Source organism: Monodon monoceros, unplaced genomic scaffold (genome assembly GCF_005190385.1).
Source record: "Monodon monoceros isolate NGI ecotype Baffin Bay Population unplaced genomic scaffold, NGI_Narwhal_1 Super_Scaffold_11, whole genome shotgun sequence".
In the NCBI taxonomy this organism is placed as follows: domain Eukaryota; kingdom Metazoa; phylum Chordata; class Mammalia; order Artiodactyla; family Monodontidae; genus Monodon; species Monodon monoceros.
In genome coordinates this window covers 113,072,228-113,095,392 of record NW_021703767.1, presented here as the reverse complement: position 1 = coordinate 113,095,392, position 23,165 = coordinate 113,072,228, and the positions used below count along the sequence as shown (strand labels likewise).

Below are 23,165 nucleotides of genomic sequence, written 5' to 3'. Positions count from 1 at the left end.
TAGTCAAATGATTTCCTTGCTTTGCTCCCACGACTTCTCTATAAAAACCTCTCCTTAGCTCTTGTCTGTGGACATAACCACTTCTGCTTTGGCGCTGCCTGTTTCCAATCCACATCTGCTCAAATAAACTCTTAAAAATTGGAAAATGCCTCAACTTATCTTTGAACGCTGCAGAGCAAGACCAAAGAATCAACTTGTCAAACTCCACTGAAAAACTTCATCACAATTACATTGAATATATAGATTAATTTGGGAATAATTAACGTGTTTTTAATATTAGGTTTAATATTATATTAATATTTAATATTAATTATACATCTAATTTTTAATTTTTAAAATTATTTATTTATTTATTTATTTTTGGCTGTGTTGGGTCATCGTTTCTGTGTGAGGGCTTTCTCTAGTTGCGGCGAGCGGGGGCCACTCTTCATCGCGGTACGCGGGCCTCTCACTGTCGCCACCTCTCTTGTTGCGGAGCACAGGCTCCAGACGCGCAGGCTCAGTAGTTGTGGCTCACGGGCCTAGTTGCTCCGTGGCATGTGGGATCTTCCCAGACCAGGGCTCGAACCCGTGTCCCCTAGGTTGGCAGGCAGATTCTCAACCACTGTGCCACCAGGGAAGCCCAAATTTTTAATTTTTATGTTAGATTGTGTCACTCCTCTGTGCAGACCCTCCAGTGACTTCCCACTTCATTCTCATTGAGTAAGATTTGGTCCTCATTGTCTCTCTGATTTTATCCCGTAGGGCTCACCTCCTTACTTACCCCACTGCAGCCAAGCTGGCTGCCTCCTTGTTCTAGAAGGAAGCACTTGTTCTTCCCTGTGCCTGGAACACTCTTCCCCCAGAGATCATTATCACTCTCTCTCCTCCTTGAGGTCTTAACTCAAATATTTCAGCTTCTCAGTGACGAGAAGCATCCTGGGTAAGCTTGTACCCATCTACCCAACATTTCCCATCCCTCTCCCTGCTTTATTTTCCTCCTTAGCACTTACATTATGTAAGATATTGTGTATTTACTTACTTTGTGTATCATTTATCTCATTATTACTTCCACCTCCCACACTTTCATAGAAGACCATTGAGACAGGGGGTTTGTCTGCTTTATTCATTGCTGTTACCTTAGAACAGGAAACTGACCTATGACAGGTGCTTGGTGTGTGCTCAATAAACATCTCATGAATAAGTGATATAACATAAAACAATAAAATTGAAAGGAAAGGCTATTCATAACGATCACTTCTGAGGAATATACTGGGATAAGTTAAAAACTTAATGTTTACATTATATTTTTCTTAATGGTTTGATGTTTTAAAAACGGCACGCATGTTACTTCTATAATAAAAAATAAAGATGTGTTTCAAAGTATGATGGCAGATTATTTCTTGATGTGAACACAGGTGCTACCATTTATTAAAGGCTCAGTGCCAAGGAGTTTAAATGTTGAGTTTCATTTTGATCTTCATAACAGTCCTGTTACAGAAGGATTATTAAGGCCAACAGAGAAAGAAACAGAGTCAATGAGGTTAAGTGACTTGCCCAGTTGTCATGGTGTTAGTTTGTTTTGGGGCCGGGATTCAATCCTAGCTCTCCTGGCCATCTACACCAGTGCCCTTTCCAGTGTACAATCCCATCTCCCAGCAAAAGCTAAAAAACCAAACTACTCACTCGGCTGCTGCATGCCTGACAATTCTTGAAGCCAACTTTCTTCTGTTTGTACTGATGTTGAAATTCTTGCATACAGGTTGTGATAGACAGCCCTGAAATTTAGACAAAAAGTTAGTTTTCAGTATACCTGTAGAGTTGTTAGCAGTTCTTCTAAATCTAGTACATTTAACAATCAAATAACAGATGTTCTTAGAAGATCCTGATTTCTTTTTCCTTTGAAATATTTTCTTCCGTTCTTATGTCTTCAGTAAAGTCAGGCACAGTGTGCTTGCATCATATCTGTTCTTTGCAAAGCACTCCTCTCTCAATCCCGGAGGCTCCCAATACCGTATTATTTCTCTCACGGAGTAAATTACTACCCCTCTATCTGTGCTGTGTGTTGGTGGTGGTGGCGGCGATGATGGTATGTGTGTTTAAACATTTACTTGAATTTAAATTAGAACGTGTTGTTCATTTAAAAATAGCCTTAAAATAATCCAAGCTCTTTTTAAAGGGCTGAAGTTAAATGCATTGTAATTAAGCAATCTGTATTCTTTCCACAAGCAGTTTAACCAGTTAGTTAGTTACATGATAGGAAGCAGGAATTTATTGACTTTTACTAGCTAAAATGACTGTTACTGGTAACAAGTAAACAATACCTATTGCTTTTCAAGTTCCTTTGCCTCTTTGAATTTCAATTTTTTTTTGCCATAATTTGCTGGCTCTTCTAAAATTATCAAACAAAATTTCCCAAATAATTTAGTCAACTTTAGGATTGTCACTTTTTCACCTTTCTCAGTTCTCTTATGTCTCCACCTTCCTTTTTTGGTGCTTTGTTCCTTGAAACATTGTGTGTTGAGAACTCCTCTGCAGAAGCCACCTGAACAAGTGTCTGGGGGAGTCCTGATTGTCTAAGTTCCCATGGAAAAAAGTTATGGGACCAAGAGTAAAGGAACATTGACGAGCAATCCCTAGACAACATTTTACATTTCAGTGTTTTCCCAATACAGTAGTTAACAAAATCAATACATAACTCATCTAGGTCTCTGCCTCCCTTGAACCAACATGAAAGATTGTTTCTGAAATTCTGTGTAAAGATGGCAGACATTGGAGGATAAGAACAAAATTAACATTTCCTGAGAACTTACTGTGTTGTAGTAGATACATAGTAGTTGCTTTACTTACATTACTTCATTTATCTTTACAAAAACCAATCAAGGTAGGAATTGGTATACCCTGTCCTTTTTTAAAAAAATTTTTATTGGAGTATAGTTGATCTACAATGTTGTGTTAGTTTCAGGTGTACAACAAAGTCAATCAGTTATATATATACATATTTCCACTTTTTTTTTTTTTTTTTTAGATTCTTTCCCCATATAGGCCATTACAGAGTATTGAGTAGAGTCCCCTGTGCTATACAGCAGGTAGTATTCCTTTTCTATAGGCAAGGAAATCGAGGCTCCGTGGGGCCCTCTCAAAATCAAACATGGCCGAGGCAGATGGGGCCCAGACCTATTTGGCTCCAAAACCTGTGTTTCTCCAGATTCATCTGCCTCCTAAAGTTTGCCCCAGAATAGTAATAGGGCAATTAAAAGTAGAAATTGAGCCAATATTGGTTGCATTTCTGTTTCTTTTAAGGACAGATTTCCTTAAAAACACAATCTCACCAAATTCACCAGAGAATGCTTTGAAGTACAGAAGAAGCATCTTCTTAGGAAGATTTATGAGGAGAAATTAAGAATTTGATTTAGGAAAGATAAGTTCCCATATGATAGAAAGTCCAGGTCAAGATGGCACCTGAACACGCAATTCTCCCCTTCCTTCCAAGATCTTATTGAACTAACAAACACTTCAAACCCACAAACAAGCAATAGCCCTGGAAAACAAGCAAGAGCGGTATCATCAGTAGCCAAGTAATATTGAAGAAGTCCTTGAAAGGAAGAAAATAAATGGCCTCAGGTCGATGGAAAACTAGAGCAGAGACTGCCACAGCTCAAGATAAGAGACCTAAGTAAAGTTCTTCCAAAGGGAACTCCTGAGAAGCTCCTAGCCCAGACTCGACCAAATGCACAGGGGAGGGGGCTGGAGATGGCCATCAGGGTAGTTCAAGGAGTGAACATGGAACAGCTGGCCAGTCAGACCCCTTCCTCTCCTCTTACACAGGGCAGTTGGCAGCAGTTGTGTTCATTTCCAGATGAAGCCCAAAGAACTGGTTTCTAAAAAGCCTGCCTGGGGAAGTTTTAGGTCTGAAAGAGAAGCAGAGTGCAAGATGAGTTACTCAGGACCTACCCAACAGGCTTGGGTGAAAGAGGAGGAAGGGAGAGTCCCATGAAAGAAATGCATGAGGAACTCCAGCCACACAGTAAAGTGTCCTTATCATAACTAGTAATAGTGGGCTTACCCACCTTGCCTGCTCCCTGCCGACACCCCACAGGAAGCTGGCTGTGACTGCCCTACCCACCCACGCAGGACTCACAGTCAACCTTCCCCTGCCAGCCCAGTCAGGAAACAGAACTACTTGGCTGCAGGACTCCTATCCTAGTTTCAGCTACCTATCAGTCATTCATTGATAAATACAATTGGATAACCAAGGATTACCAGTCACTTAAGGACAATCCATAGCATGGAATAGAAGGACCAAGAAAAACAAACAGAACAAGTGATCTTGAAAGAAAAAAGAAGAAATACAAAGAACAAAGGAGAACTTTAGTATTTTATAACAGTACCCTCAAAGAGATTTAAACACACACACACACACACACACACACACACACACCTCTTCAGAGAGTAAGAATCGGTTCTTGGAAATTATATGAATCCCCCAATAAAAAATTCTGTACAAAGGCTACATTGTAGCATGTAAACACCAAGAATCTTGAAGATATCCAAGAAGTCCAACAGCCAGCTAATAGCAGTTCCAAAGGAAAGAATAGAGAAAATGAAGGGGAGGAAATAAATATTAGAAGGTTTGAAAATCAGACTGATCAGCAATACTGGATACTAGAAGGCAATGAAGCAATGTCTTCGGAGCTCTGAGGGGAAATGGTTTTAAACCTATTCTTTTATTCCAGGTTATATTATTAATAAAGTATGAGGACAAAAGGAAGAAATTTCAAGACAGGCGAGAACTCAGAAATTTGACTATGCATGAGATCAATATGAAATAATTACCTGGGGAGTTTCTCCAGCAAAAAGAAAAGGAATAAAAGAAAGAAAACAATATGGAAAACAAGAAAGTATGGCCGTTGAGCCCAACTCAGAAAAATTGAAGACAACTAAAAACAACTGAGAGTTGAGAAGTTCTTCTTTTAGGAGCCAAGTTTTACAGACATAGGATTTCATTTTCTTGTGCATGAATGCAGTCACATCATTGGGTTCTTAGCAGGAAATTGTGAGTATTGGTTATTGGTCTTCAATTTTTAGAATCAACTTGTACCCAAAGCACTAAGAGCTAATTATAATTACAAAATATGCAAACACTATAAAACTTGGTAAAGTAATATGACTTTATAGGACTATATATTATATATTTTAATAAAGTCTGTTACATAATTTGTTAATTGGGAGAGGAAAGGGTGAGAGGAGAGAGAGAAGGAAGTAGAAGTGCATTAAGGTATTAATTTTTCAAAATAGAGTTAATAGTTACTAAAATTGATAAATCAAGAAGTAGAGGTTTAAATACTTTAAAGTCCTAAAGGTTAGAAAATATAAAAATAATCTAACTACTGAAAATGGAGAGGAGGGAAGTAGTGTGTTACGTTCCTCAGCTTTCATGGTGGGAAGTCAGTAGCTATGTCAAAAATTAATAAATCAAGGAATGAAAATATGCTATTTAAATTATACTGGAAACAAAACAAACTGTTAACAATATGTTAACTCCGGTGAGTGGAAGTGGGAGCAGAGAAGGGTACAGAAATTTAAAATTTTATAGCTTTGTCTACTTTAATGTTTTAACCATGTACATATATTATCTTTTATTAAAATGTTGACTTGGATAAATAAAAACATATTAATGGGGCAGAACAATTCTCTTTCTGCTTAAAAATGGAAATTTGCTTATAAAAGCAAAACTTAGGTGAACAATAATGTGAGACTGTGAACCCATGTTTGGTGTGAGGTTTCAGGGAAGACTGATAAAGATGTTCCAAATGTGTTTCTCTGGTGTCTTCCTATTATAGTTAGAAGTGCTTGGAGGCTAATAGCAATAACAACAAGAAAAAGAAACCGTACTTTCCACTCTCCACCACAGGTGTCCCTGATCACTCCTAAATTTAGCCAATAGAGACTTATGTCCTAAAGCCTCATAGCACTTACTGTTGTGCACATGACATTTATGATTTCATGCTATATTAGTAAGTAGACATGTCATCTCTACAGGTAGATAATAAGCCGGTGATGGGCAGGGACCCTATCTATCTCCTCCAAAGTGTCTAACAGTGTAGATTAAAAAACACCTTTTTGAATAAATTGGTTGTAAATGCCCTGGATTTTACTCTACTTCCTGACATGTTTATTCCAAAAGTAAACAAAATCAGCTTCAAAAAATAATAATATAGAACACTGAAAACAATTTCTTACCTATCTAAATTCGTTTCAGACACGTCTTTTTTAAATGTCTGAAGTATTTTAGGAAAACCTGTTGAATGAAACATTAAACAATTTAGCCATTCCCTTTAAATCAGTGGCTCTCAAAAGGACAATTTTGCCCCCCAGGAAACATTTAGCAACGTTTAAAGACATTTTTGATTGTCACAAAGCCCGGTAGGGGCTAACTGGCATGGTCAGAAGTGGAGGCCAGGGATGCTGCTAAACATCCTGTAATGTGTAGTCCATCCAACTGCCCTCAACCCACGCGGCCCCAACAAAGAATGATCCTGACCAAAATGTCAATGCTGGGAGATGGACAAATCTACTGTAAGTAACTGCCGTGCCTCTCTTTTTAAGGAAGTGGCTGGAGTGGTTTCAGTCCAGGAAGTTAAGCACAAAAGTGAATTAGTTTTGGCTGGGCTGTTTCAGTAAAAGAGCGCCCTTAAAGCACTACTTCTTCTTCAGGAGTGGGGCGCGCGCGCGCGTGTGTATGTGTGTGTGTGTGTGTGTGTGTGTGTGTGTGTGTGTGTGCGCTCGCGCGCGCTCGTGTTTGAGGGGGGCGGCGGGGGGAGAGAATGAATGTAAGAGGACGCGGTCACTGAATGCACGAAGTGTTATATAATGAGCACTCCGTACAGCACTGCCTGTTTCCAGTTTGACGAGGCTCAACTGTGGACCATCACAACCGCTCAGTCAAGATTTCAGTGTCTTGAGGGACTGAGATAAGGGTGTGTGTGAAGTCTTGTGCGTATTTGGAAACAGACTGCCGGGTAGACGGAGGCTCTAGAGGAATTGGACCTGCTCTCCCCTAGGGACAGGGAAGCCTTCGAGGAACGGGTTGGGCGGGCCGGGGAGCGGTACTTTTTGGGGAGGAGGTGCTGGAGGGTGCACTCTCGCTGGCCACCGGCGTCTGGCTCCACTTCAGGCTCGGCGTTCGGCTGAGCGTCGGCGTCGGGCTCAGGCTGGGGCTGACTACGCTGGCTAAGCGGGGACGAAAGGCTTTCCATTCTTCCTCATTGCCATCTCCGAAGGCCAAAAGCTTCCATAAGTACTCCTCGCTGAGCCCCCCATCCTGGTCCGCCGCCGCCGCGTCCTCCTCGTACTCCTCCTCGGGCTTTCTGAAGCTGTGATGCGAGTGCATGTTGGCCGCGGCGGGCGGGAAGCGGGATCGCGGCCAGCGCAGGGAACACCGGCGGGTCCAGGCCTGGGGCGCGCGAGGCCTCCTGTGCGTCCGTCTCCCTGGGCAACGGCCGGCCGCGCGGACCCCGAGTCTGGAGATTAAAGTCGCAGGACCCTTCAGCCCGGACGACTGGCGCTGCGGGGGGAGGGGCGGAGAGGCACGGAGCGACCATGGGGAACTAGGAACCACTGAAAGCTCCTTTCGCACCTGCTCTCCGGAGTCTCGGAGAACCCTAGCGGCCTGCCGTGAACTGATCTTCCTTTCCAATCTCTCTCAGCTCCTTTGGAGCCATTCTTTCAAATTTTTTTTTTTTTTTTTTTTTTGCGGTACGCGGGTCTCTCACTGATGTGACCTCTCCCGTTGCGGAGCACAGGCTCCGGACACGCAGGCTCAGCGGTCATGGCTTATGGGCCCAGCCGCTCCACGGCATGTGGGATCCTCCCGGACCCGGGCACGAACCCTCGTCCCCTGCATCGGCAGGACTCCCAACCGCTGCGCCACCAGGGAAGCCCTTTCAAAATTTTTTAAAATTTAAAAAATGGAGGTATGGTCGACTTACAATACTATAGTAGTTTCTAGTGTACAACATAATGATTTCAATATTTTTGTAGACCATACTCCATTTAATTTTATTATAAAATATTGGGGAGCCAGTCTTTTTTTTTTTGGACTGGGGGAGGGGGCGTGGCTACTAGCTATGGGCACCCGTAAGGCCTCTTGGTAGTGCTGATGCCGGCGTTTGGATGCTTGCTGGAGCTTACGATGAAACTTTATTTACAAAAGCTGGCACTGGTCCTTGGTCGTAGTTTGTTGGCTTGGCTTTTTAAAACACTGCCTTAAGTATTGTTTATCTTGATTAGTGAGATTTTTGATGCCACTTACATTTTGCGACCGAGGTGAGTGCCTTGCTCTAGTCCAGGGCCTGATTGATGCTTGTTTCATCCATCCATCCAGGAGGTGGAAAAAGCTTGAGGCATCTGGCCACCAAGGCATCTCCTGCGTCTTTCTGGGGCTTTGTTTTCAGCTCATTGTACTTGTTACCCCCGGAGCCAGAAACCAGCTCGGGTTTGGCTGCTCATTGCTCAAAAGTCAATGGTCAAGAAGCAAGGGTAGGTGGAAAAAGAAAGGGGCTTTGTTCAGGAAGCTGGCAACCTGGGGAGGTGGCGAACTAGTGTCCCCTAAACCATCCCCCAATGGCCAGATCAGAGTGCAAGAGCCTTTAAAGGAAAGCTCCAAGGATGTGCAGGCGGGGGCTATGTACAGAGCAGCACAGTCAGCTCTGACCATCACCTTGAAGCTGGTCATGCGGTGGTCTGGTCAGCGTCATCTTGATTGTTTTAGGCACAGTAAATCTTCAGCTCCAGGATCGGTGTGTTGCCATTTTCTTGAGGCCAGTCCCTGGAATGGTGCTAGCCATAGGTTCAGTACTGCTCAGAACGGAGCAGCTTATATTATGACTACAGTCTGGTCATCATGCAGTTAGCTTTTTCCCTCTTTTGGTGGTTATAGTATATGCAAAACAACTCAGGAATGTGTCTCAGATATTGTTATCTGTGTCCTTCAGGGAGAACTAAAGATTCTGTGACTGCTCTTTGGCTGAGTTCCTGTTTATTTATTTATTTATTTTTGGCTGCGCTGGGTCTTTGTTGCTGCGCGCGGGCTTTCTCTAGTTGTGGCGAGCGGGGGCTACTCTTCGTTGCGGTGCGCGGGCTTCTCATTGTGGTGGCTTCTCTTGTTGAGGAGCACAGGCTCTAGGCATGTGGGCTTCAGTAGTTGCAGCATGCGGGCTCAGTAGCTGTGGCACTCAGGCCCTAGAGCGCCGGCTCAGTAGTTGTGGCGCACGGGCTTAGTTGCTCCATGGCTTGTGGGATCTTCCCAGACCAGGGATCAAATCTGTGTCCCCTGCATTGACAGGCAGATTCTTAACCACTGCACCACCAGGGAAGTCCCGATTTCCTGTTTAAATTGTCACTAGTTCTCTAGGTCTAATTCCTATTTTTGTCACTACATGTCTATATCCTTTCAATCATTAATTCTTGAACCAGGCTTTTGTGACTCAGGGGAGGCTCCTAGGAGACTAAAGCCTTCTTCTACAAACAAGAAACAGGGGACACGGAAGAACTTTTGTACCTGGGAGGGTCCCGCAGCATCCTGCTTGGCTTCATACTTGCTAAAATTTGTGTAAGATATTTGTATACACACACAAAAAATATACAGAATAATATAATGGACATCTGTTTACCTACTACTCAGACTGGAAGCTATGACTTCACCGTCCAGTTCAGCTTCTTTTGAAAAGCCTGTTAAGACTGAGAAGGGTTCCTGGTGGGAGGGATTCTGTTCTTGCTGTTTGACTTCAGCTCTAAGTAAAGGATGCCAACTGAGATTCTGTGTGGCTGAGGACATCCGGATGTTGTGAAAAGGGTCTGGATTGGTCCTTACATTAAGTGACCAGGGTTAGGCCTAGAAGTCCCCTTGTATAATCTCTGCTAAATAACCCTTCATTGTCCAGCCTCAGTTTCCCTGGGAGTAAATTGGGAATAATAATACTTACCCCTAAGATGTATGTGGAGACGATTACAGGGCTTTCAAAGAAGCAGAAAATGAAAAGTTAAGTGTCGAGAATCACTAAGCAATATTTTATGATTATCAGATCAAACTGATATTTATTGAGTACTATGAGCCAGCTCTCTGCTGAGTGCTGGGCCATGAGTGAGTAGGAGAAGTGTGTCCTGCCCTCACTACCTGCCAGCAGTACCTGAGCATGGGGCAAGGGTCCGGCAAGCTCTCAGGCACTGGGACAGAACACGGCAGGTGAGAGGCACAAAATTGCCGTGCACTTCAGGGAGTCAGAGAGAAAACACACAGAATATTGTTGGAAGAAGAGCTCTTGCAGGCTATTGGAGCAGTCAACACAGATGAGAGGACATTTGAGCTGCTTTGGAAGGAAGGGGAAAATGTGGGTGTTTGGAGAGGAGAGTGAAACCCATTCAAAAGTATTCCAGCTCTCCCAGGGTAGGAAAGGGGGCCAGCGCAGGGAAGTATGGGTGGAGATGTCAAGATACAATTAAGATAAATGGATTGAAAAATTACCCAACCCTTTTCTGGGCAGTAAAAGCATTTTGATGCTGGAAGGGGTCCTAAAAGTCATGCAACTCAGCTGGCCACTTCTACTTAAGGGAAGTGGCTTGTTTGAGGAGAGGCAAGTTTGTTTGTTTCCAGAGTCCTCAGCAGAATGGGAATCAGGATGTGGGCTGGGAGAAAGCAAGGGTACAAGTGTTTATTTTCATGGCGGCCACAACCTGCTCAAAGCCACCTTCCTCCTTGCAGTCTCTGATTCCTCTCCTGGAACTCAACTGTGGTCTTCCCAGAGGACTCTGTCACTGCATCCAAGCACCTAGCAGGTGGTGTTATTGAGAAGGACAACAGTGACATGATTAAGGACATGGATTGGAGGAGCAAGACGACATGGGTTTAAATCCTGGCCTCCAAACTGACCAGCTGCACTACCTGGCTAAGATACCTGACTTCTCAATGCCTCAGTCTCCACATCTGCAAAATGAAAATAATATTTTAATCTTCCTGACAAGCACATGAAGTGGGCACTAATATTCTTTGAAACTGGTTTATAGGCTGCTCACGAGGGTTCAATGAGTTGATATACATAATAAGTTAGAACAGCTCCTGGCACACTGTACATATTGCATTATCTATTCACATTTTAGGGTGTTCATTGTCTGGCAATGAGAATGAAATTAAAGTTTGTGGCCAGAGGCAGCCATGTGGAGGCCCCTTTCAAAGCTTGTCATGGATCCAAAAAATAAGTGAGAAGGTTAAGAAGAGAGAGATTTAAATAGGCATAGATGATAAATACCCAAGTGTATTTATAGGCTGAGAAGGAAGCGGCAGATTGATTGGAAATTCCTTGCCAAATCGGATTCTCCTCCACTCGTTAGCTCCCTACTGTCTGGAATTTTTTAGCAGATGAGTAACTGAATAAATGATGGCTGACCCTATAGGAATGTTACATGTGGGAAGAGCATAGAGGTGCAACATCTGTGAGCAGGGAGATATGCACAGGTTTGCTCTTTACTCTATTTTCTGGATTATAGTTTTTATTTTCATCCTTACATTCCAGTAAGTGCTGACAATCCACCAGGCCTTGGACATCCGAGAGTAGCTGGCCATGGGGTTAAAAATCTTGCTTTATTTCCTAGTGCAGCTTTAATGAGGAGGGTAAGGTGTACAGCCTGTTGGTTCAGGAGAGGCCCTCTGAGGGTGTCTCAGGAGTCTCGGTCGTGTTTCTATGTTCACCTTGTCCCATCAATGATGGTATCAGTGAACAGGGCAGCCAGGGTTTGGTTGGGGGCTGATTTAATAAGCTGTGGCCCTATTTCTCCAGTGATGTCTCATTAAACTCTTACCCACTCCTGTGTTCAGGTCCTACTGATGTCTTTGCAGTCCTTGAATCCACAGTGTGCCTCTCCCCTCAGGGCTTGCAGCATGTGTTCCTACTCCTGTGTGCTCTTCCCCTTGCCTCACCTGGCTAACACCTACTCGTCTTTCAGGGTTTCCAGGAGGTGCCCCCCTCCCCCATCACCCCTGATGCTACTCCCTTCAGAGATTGCACAGATCACAGGCATTTCTGCTTGTGTATTTGTCTCTTTGCACTTACTAGTTTCTAAGTCCCACCAGGGCAGGAAATGTATCTATTTTGTCCTCCACTGTGTTCAGAGGGCCTAGTAGATACTTAATAAAAGTAGATGGATCACATAAAAGTAAATGGGTTTTAGGTATAATTTAAAATAACCCCTAACCTCACAGGTGAACAACTCTGACTCAAAGATACTTGATGGTTTATCTTAGCCCAAAACTAGTTAGTGGCTGCATGGGAACTAAAACTCAAGTCACCTGGTTCCCAGGGCAATGCTATTTTCACAAAACCAGAAAAACTTCATGTCCTTGGCACTTTTATGATCAACCTGGGGCAATTTTTAAAAATGCAAACTTTTAGTTAAAATACACATGCAGTCTACAGTCGTAGAGAGCAAACGTATGGATACCAAGGGGGAAAGGGGGGAGGTGGGACGAATTGGGATATTGGGATTGACATATAAACACTATTGATACTATGTATAAAATAGATAACTAATGAGAACCTACTGTATAGCACAGGGATCTCTGCGCAGTGTTCTGGGTTGACCTAAATGGGAAGGAAATCCAAAAAAGAGGGGATATATGTATACGTATAGCTGTTTCACTTTGCTGTACTGTAGAAACTAACAAAACCTTGTAAAGCAACTGTACTCCAATAAAAATGTAAAAAAAAATAAAATTATTGAAAGAAAAAATAAAATACACATGCAGAAAAGTGTATAAATTATAAGTGTACAGCTTGACAAATTTCATGAAGTAAACACATTAGGACAAGTTTTAGTGACTAAACATTAACGAAAATATGTATAATTAATATAAGCCTCTCCATAAACTCGGTGTGAAAGTGACCACACTCACTGTCTTTTCCAAGTTAATCACTTAAGCCCTTACCTGCCTGGCTGGCACAATCTCAACCGCGCAGGCTGCTGCCCTGAGTTTTCCAGAGAGGATAAGCCACATCCTGGTTGCTGAGTGCCCCTCGCTTGGGTTCACAAACTTACAGCTCTTATCGCATTCGGTTCCCATCATAGCTGCCCCAGACCAGGCCCCAGTACCCACCCCTCTCAGACCCAGAACCACTGTCTGCCTTCTCTCCCAGGTTCTGCCCTTGAGGGAGGAGTTTTCCCTTAAACACTCAGAGCACGAAGAATCTGAAAAGGAGGTGTGCCTTTCCCCTAGACACTGAACTTCTTGCCCTTCTGACCAGGTGAAATAGCATCTCAGAGAGACATCCCTAGGAATTCCCAGCTGCCCTACATATGCCCTTAGGGAGTCTGGTCTTGAATAGGTGGCTACAAATTCCTTCCCTCCCCTCCTCTGTAATGTAGCTGTAACTTTGCGGCTTCTCCCCTCAACAGGTGGAGTCCATTTCTCCACTCTTTGAAGTTGGTTCTGGTCATGTGATTTGCTGTGGCCAATGGAGCATTAGCACACGTGACTGTAAGCAGAAGTACAAAAGCACTCCTGCCTTGGGAGGCTTGCCTGTTTCTGTTGCTGGGAACCCGGAAGTCTCCATATGCTGAAGCCTGGGCTAGGCTGCTGGGGCCCGGCCCAGCTGTTGCAGCTGTGGGCCCTGCCTCCACCAGTCAGCCGGCCAGCCAGCTGCCTGTGAATGGGCATTCCAGCCTACCCACCAGCTGACCACAGGGAAGAACCAGCTGGCCTAGGTCAGGACCGCACAGCTGAACTCCAGAACTGTAAACGAAGTAAAATGGTGAGTGTCCTGGTTTGTTTTTAAAGTCGTTACGTTTGGGGATGGTTTGTTATATGGCGATAGATGACGGAGTTAAAAGTGATTTTCTCTTCTAGCCTAGAGAGTTCAGTAGCTGAAACTTCTCTAAAGAAAGGAACAAACACACGTGTGATGCCCCTCAGGTACGGCAGGCAGCACCCTAGATACAGATGGAGATAAACACACACGCATACACATACATACAGGAGAGGGCTGGCTTTTTGTTTTAATGTTAAAAACAAATTCCTCTAAGAAGCAGGAATGAATGGGGTGGGGTGGGAGAGTGAAGAAGTCCTTTAACTTCAGCTCTATGTATACCTGTATATAGATATTTTGCAACACATGTGTATTTACAGTATTACCCGAGTTATTCTGAAAAGTAAGTACATACCCATGATCATGCTGAGGAGCTTTCATCATGTCCCCAACTTGTGGCCTGGAGGACTAAAGTCCCCTTCCCTCTCAGCCATAGCCCTGTGGGGTTGCCTTTCCCTCAGGAGGTGAGAGGAAACATGCCCAAACATGGCTCAGTATGGGAGGCCTCGCAGCAGCTGGGAAGCTCTCTGCTCCCCTTTCACCTGCTGTGGGCACTGGTGGAAGCCGGGGTGAGCGGTGGGTGTGGGCAGCAGAGAGAAGTTGGGGAGAAGGGGATGGAGGAGGAAGTAGAAATGTGTTCTGCTGTTTCCAGATGCAAAGAAATAATCTCAGGTCTTTGAGGGCAGTGCCTAGGGCCTTGTTCTGGTCTGTCCCGTCATCGCATTTGCTGACCCAGAAGCTCCTTCCAAATCTCACTGGATGGCGCAGTAGAAAAGTTGTGGGACCTTAGGTTTCGAATGCAGAACAGAAAAGTTGCAAACAGTGTCTGGGCTTCCGGAGACAAAAGAAAAAGCAGGGGTTTGTATAGGAAAAGAACATGGCTTGAGCAGAGAGGAAAATCTGATAGCTGAAGTTTTATACTAGGGATGAGTTTGATATGGAAACATTATGAAATTTCACGTTTCCCTTGGTTTAATTTCACGATCTGTCTGCTCTCCATCTGGTACTTGTGGTTATAAAGCCTTCTGGTGGACAGTGAGATTTCTTCTCTCTACTCCTTCCTTGTGGAGAACCCATTTCATGGGATTTCCGTGAGGAGGGTCTCTCAAAACCTCTCGCCATAATCGGGGGTTGGCACATGGTTTCCTAATTCTAGAATTTCGACTGGGAAATTATATGGAATATAGAATATACATTAAAAAATCTTCTCTGTCCTTCATATTTTAATATTTTTGAATTGAAATCTTCAGACTTGTCTTTTGTCTCTTTGCGGTACACGGGCCTCTCACTGTTGCAGCCTCTTCCTTCGCGGAGCACAGGCTCCGGATGCGCAGGCTCAGCGGCCATGGCTCACGGGCCCAGCCGCTCCGCGGCATGTGGGATCTTCCCGGACCGGGACACGAACCCACGTCCCCTGCATCGGCAGGCGGACTCTCAACCACTGCGCCACCAGGGAAGCCCGTCTTTTGTCTCCTTTAACATTGTAGGCATAGTTATGTTTGCGCCTATGTCTGAGAGCTCCCATATCCAGAATCCTACATTTGCTGTAGGAAGGAACCTAGAGGAGCTCGTAATGCAGGATCACCTTAATCCAATTTCAGTGATTGCCACGCTTTAATGCTAGATTGCATCCCTACAAGGGTTAATCTATTTCCACTTCAACCTGTGCTTAGAATACAGCCTTCAGTGTCCCAGTCTCAAGTGTGGGGTTACCTGCACTCTCTCCCAGACTTGGTGGGCTTAGACTCTTTTTTTTTTTTTTTTTTTTTTTAATTCCCTTAGCCCATTTAAGGCTGTCAAAAATCTTGCTTGGCCTCTCAGTTGCCTCATCTAGAATTGGCAAGTACCCAGGAAAGTAGCAAGTCCAAATGCATCTCTGGATTTCCCCCTTCTCCATTTTCTTAGTTTATTTTACCTGCCTTGCTAGCTCTTCAATGCCTGTAAGTAGATTTTTAAAATTAATTGCACCTGGCTTTCGTAGAGGTCCTCAGTGGGCAAGTTGGTCCAAAGTACCTAGCCCATCAGTAGTGGAAGTAGAAGTCCTTTATGTAAAGTGGCAACTTGTTTTGGATGGGAACATATATAAAAGGTGGGTTTATGGGGACAAATGCATGAAATCTCAGCCTTAGGAAAGGAAATAGGATTATAACTCTAGGAAGGAAGCTCTGCCCTCTAAAGAAAGTACAGGCTAGGTTATGACAAAGAGAAATACAGTAGTTCAAACAGTGTCACATTGCATTTATTTCTCTCTCCCATAATACTTCAGAAGAAGGTAGGTTAGGTTCTTGAGGCAGCTCTGATCGAGGAGTATCTAAGGACCCAGGTTATGTCTGTCCTGTTGCTGCCCCAAAGCAATGTCGTCCTCATCATCGTAGCCAAATATCATATTAGCATTCCAGTTGGGGAGGAGGGGAAAAAGAAGAGGAAGGCAACCAGGTTTGCTTGTTTTTTAAAGATATAATCTGGAGGTCGCATGCATCACTTTCATTCATATACTCTTGGTCCAAACTAATTATTTGCAGAGCCATATCTAGAGTCAAGAGAGGGTTAGATATGTAGTTTCCCGCTTGTATTAGTAGGAGAGAGAAGAGTGGAATGGATCCTGAACAATTCATAGTCTCTGTCGTGGGTCCTGGATAAGAGAGGAAGAATGACATCTCATACCCAGGATGGGCTAATGGGACAAGGAGGAGAGACACCAGTATGACTTTACACAAAAATAAGGGCACCTGGGCTTCCCTGGTGGCGCAGTGGTTGAGGGTCCGCCTGCCGATGCAGGGGACACAGGTTCGTGCCCTGGTCCGGGAAGATCCCACGTGCCGCAGAGTGGCTGGGCCCGTGAGCCATGGCCACTGAGCCTGCGCGTCCGGAGCCTGTGCTCCGCAACGGGAGAGGCCATGACAGTGAGAGGCCCGCGTACCACAAAAAATTTAAAAAAGTAAAAAAAATTAAGGGCACTTGATGTCTCTGTGTGTTAGGGAGGATGAATTCGAGTGGCAGTTGTCAGATTTGAGCATGCGTCAGAATTGTCTAAAAGGCTTTTTAAAATATAGGTTGCTTGTTAGTGCCTCCCCAGAGTTTTGATTCTGTGAGTCTGGGGTAGATCTGCGAATTTTCATTTCTAACAATTATCTGATGTTGATGGTACTGGTCCAGGGATCAAACTTTGAGAACACCGCATCTTGGGCAGGACTAGCTTAGACCGGCTTTGTTTCTGAGAGTTGACAAAAAGGGGTGTGTATAACAGTAATAATATAATTGAGCACTACGTTTTCAGTTGTAAAGTTCTGGAATCCTTCACCATGGTATTATGGACGGGATTATTCAGTCTAGACTAGGTAAACTCCTTAACATAGACGAGCATAACCATTTTACTTTTGACTTCCTAATTCCCAGTCTCTCTCCCTGCTAATTCCAATAGAATATCCTGGAAAGCCACTTAGAGCTCTTCACTTGAACCATCTCTGATAAGCAGATTTCACTGTGTGTTAACTTCACTAAGATACGTGCAGCATATTATTTTTGCAGCTTTTTATTTATATTTCAATGAGAATTTTATGAATATAGGTCTTGGTTCTTCAGGACAAAATGAAACATGATATATTTATTTTTTATTGGAATAAAGTTGGTTTACAATGTTGTGTTAGCTTCTGCTGTATAATGAAGTCAATCAGCTATATGTATACCTGTATCCCCTCCCTCTTGGACCTCCCTCCCATCCCCCCCTCCATCCCACCCACCTAGGTCGTCACAGAGTGATTTATTTAGTTGCTTCCTCCTCTTTAAAAAAAATTAGGAAAGATTCTATTTACTAACGGAGGGACCTGAGTTTCTGTATACTATTTATAGAATGGAATTGAGGGAATTCCCTGGCAGTCCAGTGGTTAGGACTCAGCGCTTTCACTGCCGGGCCTGGCAGCGTGGCCAAAAAAAAAAAAAAAAATGGAATTGAAAACAAGGACAGATCAATTTGAAAATAATTGTTTCCTGAGGAAATTACCAAAGACTGGATGGAACGGATGGAATCTATTTACCAGCTTCATTTTTTATTATTGATTTCCACCACTTGGCTGAGCTTTGGGTGGTTTTATTTCAAATTCCAAATGGCATTTAGCACGCAGGTGGGGAAAAGAGAGAAGGGTGATCTTTAACCCTGCAGTATGACAGTTGACCCTGAGCGGGACATTAGGGGGCACAACTGGGAAAATGGGAAGGATCCCAAGTATGAAGAGAATAAGAAGTGTGGGAAGCAAGGCCAGGGAGGAGGCCACCATTCAGGTCAAATCCCAAGCAGCACGCGGCTCACCCAGGGCAGTTCTCACTTTCGCAAATCTAATATGGTGGAAACAAGCTGGAGGTACAGTTTGAAAGAAAATTTGGTAAAGATCCTTATGTTAGTTTCAGAGCTAGATTACTGCAGTCATTCTGTCAGAAATCCAGGCAAAAACCCGGAATGGAGAGAAAAAGTCAAGAGACCTATGCAGGAGGTCAGGTAGGACTATGGCCACCACCCAACAGTGTATCTGAAACATTCAGGCATTTAGATATCATGCGGAGAAGTAACTGTCAACCCACTAGTTTTCTGGGCGAGCACATTGTAGAGAAGGTCAGAACAGTTTCTTGGCCGTTAGATGCTGTTTCAAACACTGCCTGGGCTGACCAAGTGACTCTCCCTGGGGCTGAGGTTTTTTGGATACCCAGGCTGAATCAGGAAGGTGCTTTCTTTAAAGCTACCTATTCAAATGTCTTAACTAAATGGAAGACCTCAAATCCTGAAAAGACTCAAGAGTCTTTTCCTCTGAAAAGCGGTGCCTCTTAAACACCTTTCTTAGAGTCTGGGGTTATTGCCTTTGTAGGAACAATGCAAAAACCTGTTGCTGCTTTGCATCTCAGAATGTATGTACTTACTTCACTAACCTGATAAAGGAACTTGAACTTGAAAGATGGCTGTGGGAAGTATTAAGAAGTATTTTTTCCAAATATATATGTCCTTTATAGAATGTTCTTTTAAAAATTATTATTAAAGTACATATTCGTGACCTCCCCAGGAAACGCCCCTTTTGTCCAGCCCTCCGCTACTTCCAGTCACTATTCACCCCCAAGGGGAATCCCTGTCTTGATATCTAACAGTATTGATTAGTTTTGTCCTTTATATAAGTAGAATCACATAACATATACTCTTTTGTATCTGGCTCCTTTCCTTTTTATCACTGTGTGTAGTTGTGGATTGTATATTCTCATTGCTGTAAGTATTCATTGTCTGCATATACCAGTTTGTTTACTGATTATTCTGTGGATGGATTTTGAGGTAGCTTCCAATTTGAGGCTATTATGAGTCACGCTGCTGTGAACTTTCTAGTTTATGACTTTTGGTAAGCACACGTTCACATTCTGTTGGTACTTTTTTTAAAATTAACTTTTATTGGAGTAGAGTTGATTTACAATGTTGTGTTAGTTTCTGCTGTACAGCAAAGTGATTCAGTTATACATATATCCACTCTTATTTATTTTTTAAATTTTAAAAAATAGTTATTATTTATTTATTTTGGCTGTGCTGGTTCTTAGTTGTGGCAGACTTCTTAGTTGTGGCATGTGGACTCTTAGTTGCGGCATGCATGCGGGATCTAGTTCCCCGACCAGGGGCCGAACCCGGGCCCCCTGCATTGGCAATGTGGAGTATTATCCACTGGACCACCAGGGAAGTCCACCACTCTTTTTATGATTCTATTCACATATAGGTCATTACAGAGTATTGAGTAGAGCTCCCTGTGCTATACAGCAGGTTTCTTATTAGTTATCTATTTTATATATAGTAATGTGTATATGTCAATCCCAATCTCCCAATTTATCCTTCCCCCTTCCCTTGGCATTTTATTTATTTATTTTTAAAAATATTTATTTATTTGGCTGCACCAGGTCTTAGTTGCGGCATGCAGGATCTTCATTGCCACGTGTGGGATCTTCGTTGCGGCAGGTGGGATCTAGTTCCCTGAGCAGGGATCGAACCCGGGCCCACTGCATTGGGAGAGCAGAGTCTTAGCCATTGGACCACCAGGGACGTCCCAGGCACTTTATTTTAATTGTAGAAATAGTTTACCATCGCCAACATCCTCTTTGAGTCAGGAATTACATGGTAGGTGCTGTGAAGAATTAAAAGGGAGCAAATGGGTGTCTCTAATGGCAAAGCTCAGGTGAGGGGTGAAAAGAGTCAATGTGGCTTTGGAATCCTGCATTGGCAAAGTAACTCAATCCAAACCTCAGCTCTTCCCGTATATGCTTTTATTTAACACTCCCAATGGAAGTTCCATTTTCTCTCCATTTTACAGATGAGAAAACTGAGGCATAAAGAGGCCAAATACCCTGATCCAAGCCACACAGGCAGCAAATGGAGAAGCCAGAATTGAACCCAATTGGTCTAGCTCTAGAAGCCAGACCACTTGGGCTGTCACTCAGCTTTGTTGCCTTTCTGTATCTTCATCTTCCCATCTCTACCAGTAGGATGGATTCTTCTCGTTCACATTTAAATATGCCTCATCTTACCATCTTAAATTCAACTCTCCCTTGACCTCACATCTCCTTCCAGCTACTCCCCCTCTTCTGCTCTTTACCTCCATAGTTCTTGAAGGATTTGCCTACTTGCATCATCTCTGTTTCCTCACCTCCCACACACCCCTCACCTCACTCCAGCCTGGCTTCAGCCCCTACTGCCCAGCCATGTTAGATCTTGCTGAGGTCAGCAATGACCTCTGTAGCTAAATTCAATGCATGTCATGTTATACACCTCGGTGGTTTCCAATATTGTTGATCACTATCTCCTTGAAACTGTCTTATCTCTTGACTTGAATAACTTTCCCATTTCTCATCCTACCGGTTTACTCTCTCCACAGCCTCCCTCTTCTGCTGGCAAATCCTCTTCCTGTATGACCTTTAAATATTGCAGTAATACATGGGCTCCCTCATCCCTGGGCTCCCTTCTCTTCTAATTCTATACCTTTACCCTTAAAAAGCTCATCTTGGGCTTCCCTGGTAGCATAGTGGTTAAGAATCTGCCTGCCAATGCAGGGGACATGGGTTCGAGCCCTGGTCTGGGAAGATCCCACAGGCCATGGAGCACCTAAGCCTGCAAGCCGCAACTACTGAGCCCGAGTGTCACAACTACTGAAGCTCGGACATCTAGATCCCGTGCTCCGCAACAAGAGAAGCCACCGCAATGAGAAGCCCGTGCACCGCAATGAAGAGTAGCCCTGCTCGTCGCAACTAGAGAAAGCCCGCGTGCAGCAAAGAAGACCCAATGCAGCCAATAAATAAATAAGTAAATAAATTTATAAAAAAAAAAAAAAGCTCATCTCCACTGAAGGCCACATTTACCATCAACACCCTGAGTATCCCACATGGGTACCTCTAGCTTGGCTCTTTCCTCTGAGTTCTAAACTTTATCATATCAGACTGCCTAATCACCTCTCCACCTGGTGTTTCCTGGGCACCTAACTTCAGCTTCTCAGCAATGAACTCATGATCTTTCTCATCCCCAACCTGCTCCCTCCCTGGGGTTTCCATGATCAAGTCTATGGCTCCATCTTCTATCCAACTGCAGAGTCATCCTTGACTGTTCCACTTCCTAGCCCCCCAATCTAATTATTCACCAAGTTTCTTTAACATTTCTCCTAATTATCTCTCACGTCTCTCTACTGTTTCCAGCCCTAGACTTAAGTTACCTTTCTCTCTGGCCTGGAATAGTCAAAATTGCTTCCTGAAAGGTCTGTTTACAGCCCCTCTTTGCATTCTTCAAATTTCAGCCAGAGCCATCATTGGAAATCCTATCCTATCCAGTTCTAGCACCTGCTCCCCAACTTAAAACCCTTTAAAAAAAAATGACTTCTTGGGCTTCCCTGGTGCCGCAGTGGTTGAGAGTCCACCTGCCGATGCAGGGGACACGGGTTCGTGCCCCGGTCCGCAAGGGTCCCACATGCCGCGGAGCGACTGGGCCCGTGAGCCATGGCCGCTGAGCCTGCGTGTCCGGAGCCTGTGCTCCGCAACGGGAGAGGCCACAGCAGTGAGAGGCCTGCGTACCGCAAAAAAACCAAACAAACAAAAAATGACTTCTTGTTGTTCTTGGGGGAAAGGTTGAAACCCTGAACACTAGTCGTAGTGCTTTGCGTGACATGGCTTGCTTTGCCAGCCTCTCCTCACCTCAGTGTCTGCACCCAGTCTTCACACTGAGACACACAGTAATCAAATTGGCAAAAATTAAAGACAAATTATTGAAAGCAGCGAGGGAAAAACAGCAAATAACATGCAAGGGAACTCCTGTAAGGTTAACAGCTGATTTCTCGGAGGACACTACAAGCCAGAAGGGAGTGGCATGACATATTTAAAGTGATGAAGGGGAAGAGCCCGACGAAGTCAGGACCCTCTGTTATATGTCTCACAGCCTCCGTTACCTCTCTTTCACAGAGATTTTCATGACTGTAATGATTTCATTATGTGAATAGTTGCTTAGTCGGTCTCCCCTGATAGACTATTAAACTCCAGGAGGACAGAAACTGCCCCTGTGTGGCTGTCCGCCCCATTCCCAGCACCCAGAGCAGTCTCTTCCCTCTAACAGGGACTCAAATAAAAGAATAAATGAATGACTTGCCATCTTCAGAATTTTCAACTCCATCTCCTCTGGTTATTCCTTACTCATATTTTATCTGGGGTGTTTAGACTGTTAATAAAAGTAAAACTAGATTAATTTGGCCTTTGTGGCTACTGTATTACTAGTATCAGAAAAAGTGATTTTATACACTCAACATCATTAGCCATCAGAGACACGCAAAACAAAACCACAGTGAGACACTACTTCATATTCACTAAGCTGACGATAGTAAAAAAAGACATGTGTTAGGCTTCCCTGGTGGCGCGGTGGTTGAGAGTCGGCCTGCCGATGCAGGGGATACGGCTTCGTGCCCCGGTCCGGGAAGATCCCACATGCCGCGGAGCGGCCGGGCCCGTGAGCCATGGCCGCTGAGCCTGCGCGTCCGGAGCCTGTGCTCCGCAACGGGGGAGGCCACAGCAGTGAGAGGCCCGCATACCGCTAAAAAAAAAAAAAAAAAAAAAAAAAAAGACATGTGTTGGGAAGAATACGCAGAAATCGAACTCTCAGATGCACTTACGGGAATGAAAAACGGTGCGGCCACTTTGGAAAGCAGTCTGGCAGTTCCTTGATATGTTAAACGCGGAGTCACCATATGACCCAGAAATTCCACTCCTAGGTATATGCCCAAGAGAAATGAAAACATATGTTCACATAAAAACTTGTACATGAATGTTCATATCAACATTATTCAT

The 23,165-nt window shown here is 44.0% G+C and overlaps 1 protein-coding gene across 1 annotated transcript in view; it reads right to left on the bottom strand.

Annotated features, from left to right (window-relative positions):
• ERICH6 (glutamate rich 6) overlaps positions 1-7,372 on the bottom strand; it is a 34,468-nt gene extending 27,096 nt beyond the window's left edge. The window contains exons 1-3 of the mRNA XM_029213746.1: positions 7,093-7,372; positions 6,223-6,280; positions 1,666-1,757 (exon numbers count right to left, since the gene is read on the bottom strand). Of these exons, the coding sequence (XP_029069579.1) occupies positions 1,666-1,757; positions 6,223-6,280; positions 7,093-7,372 (430 nt within the window). The remainder of the gene's footprint in view (positions 1-1,665; positions 1,758-6,222; positions 6,281-7,092) is intronic.
• Positions 7,373-23,165: the final 15,793 nt, after the last annotated feature.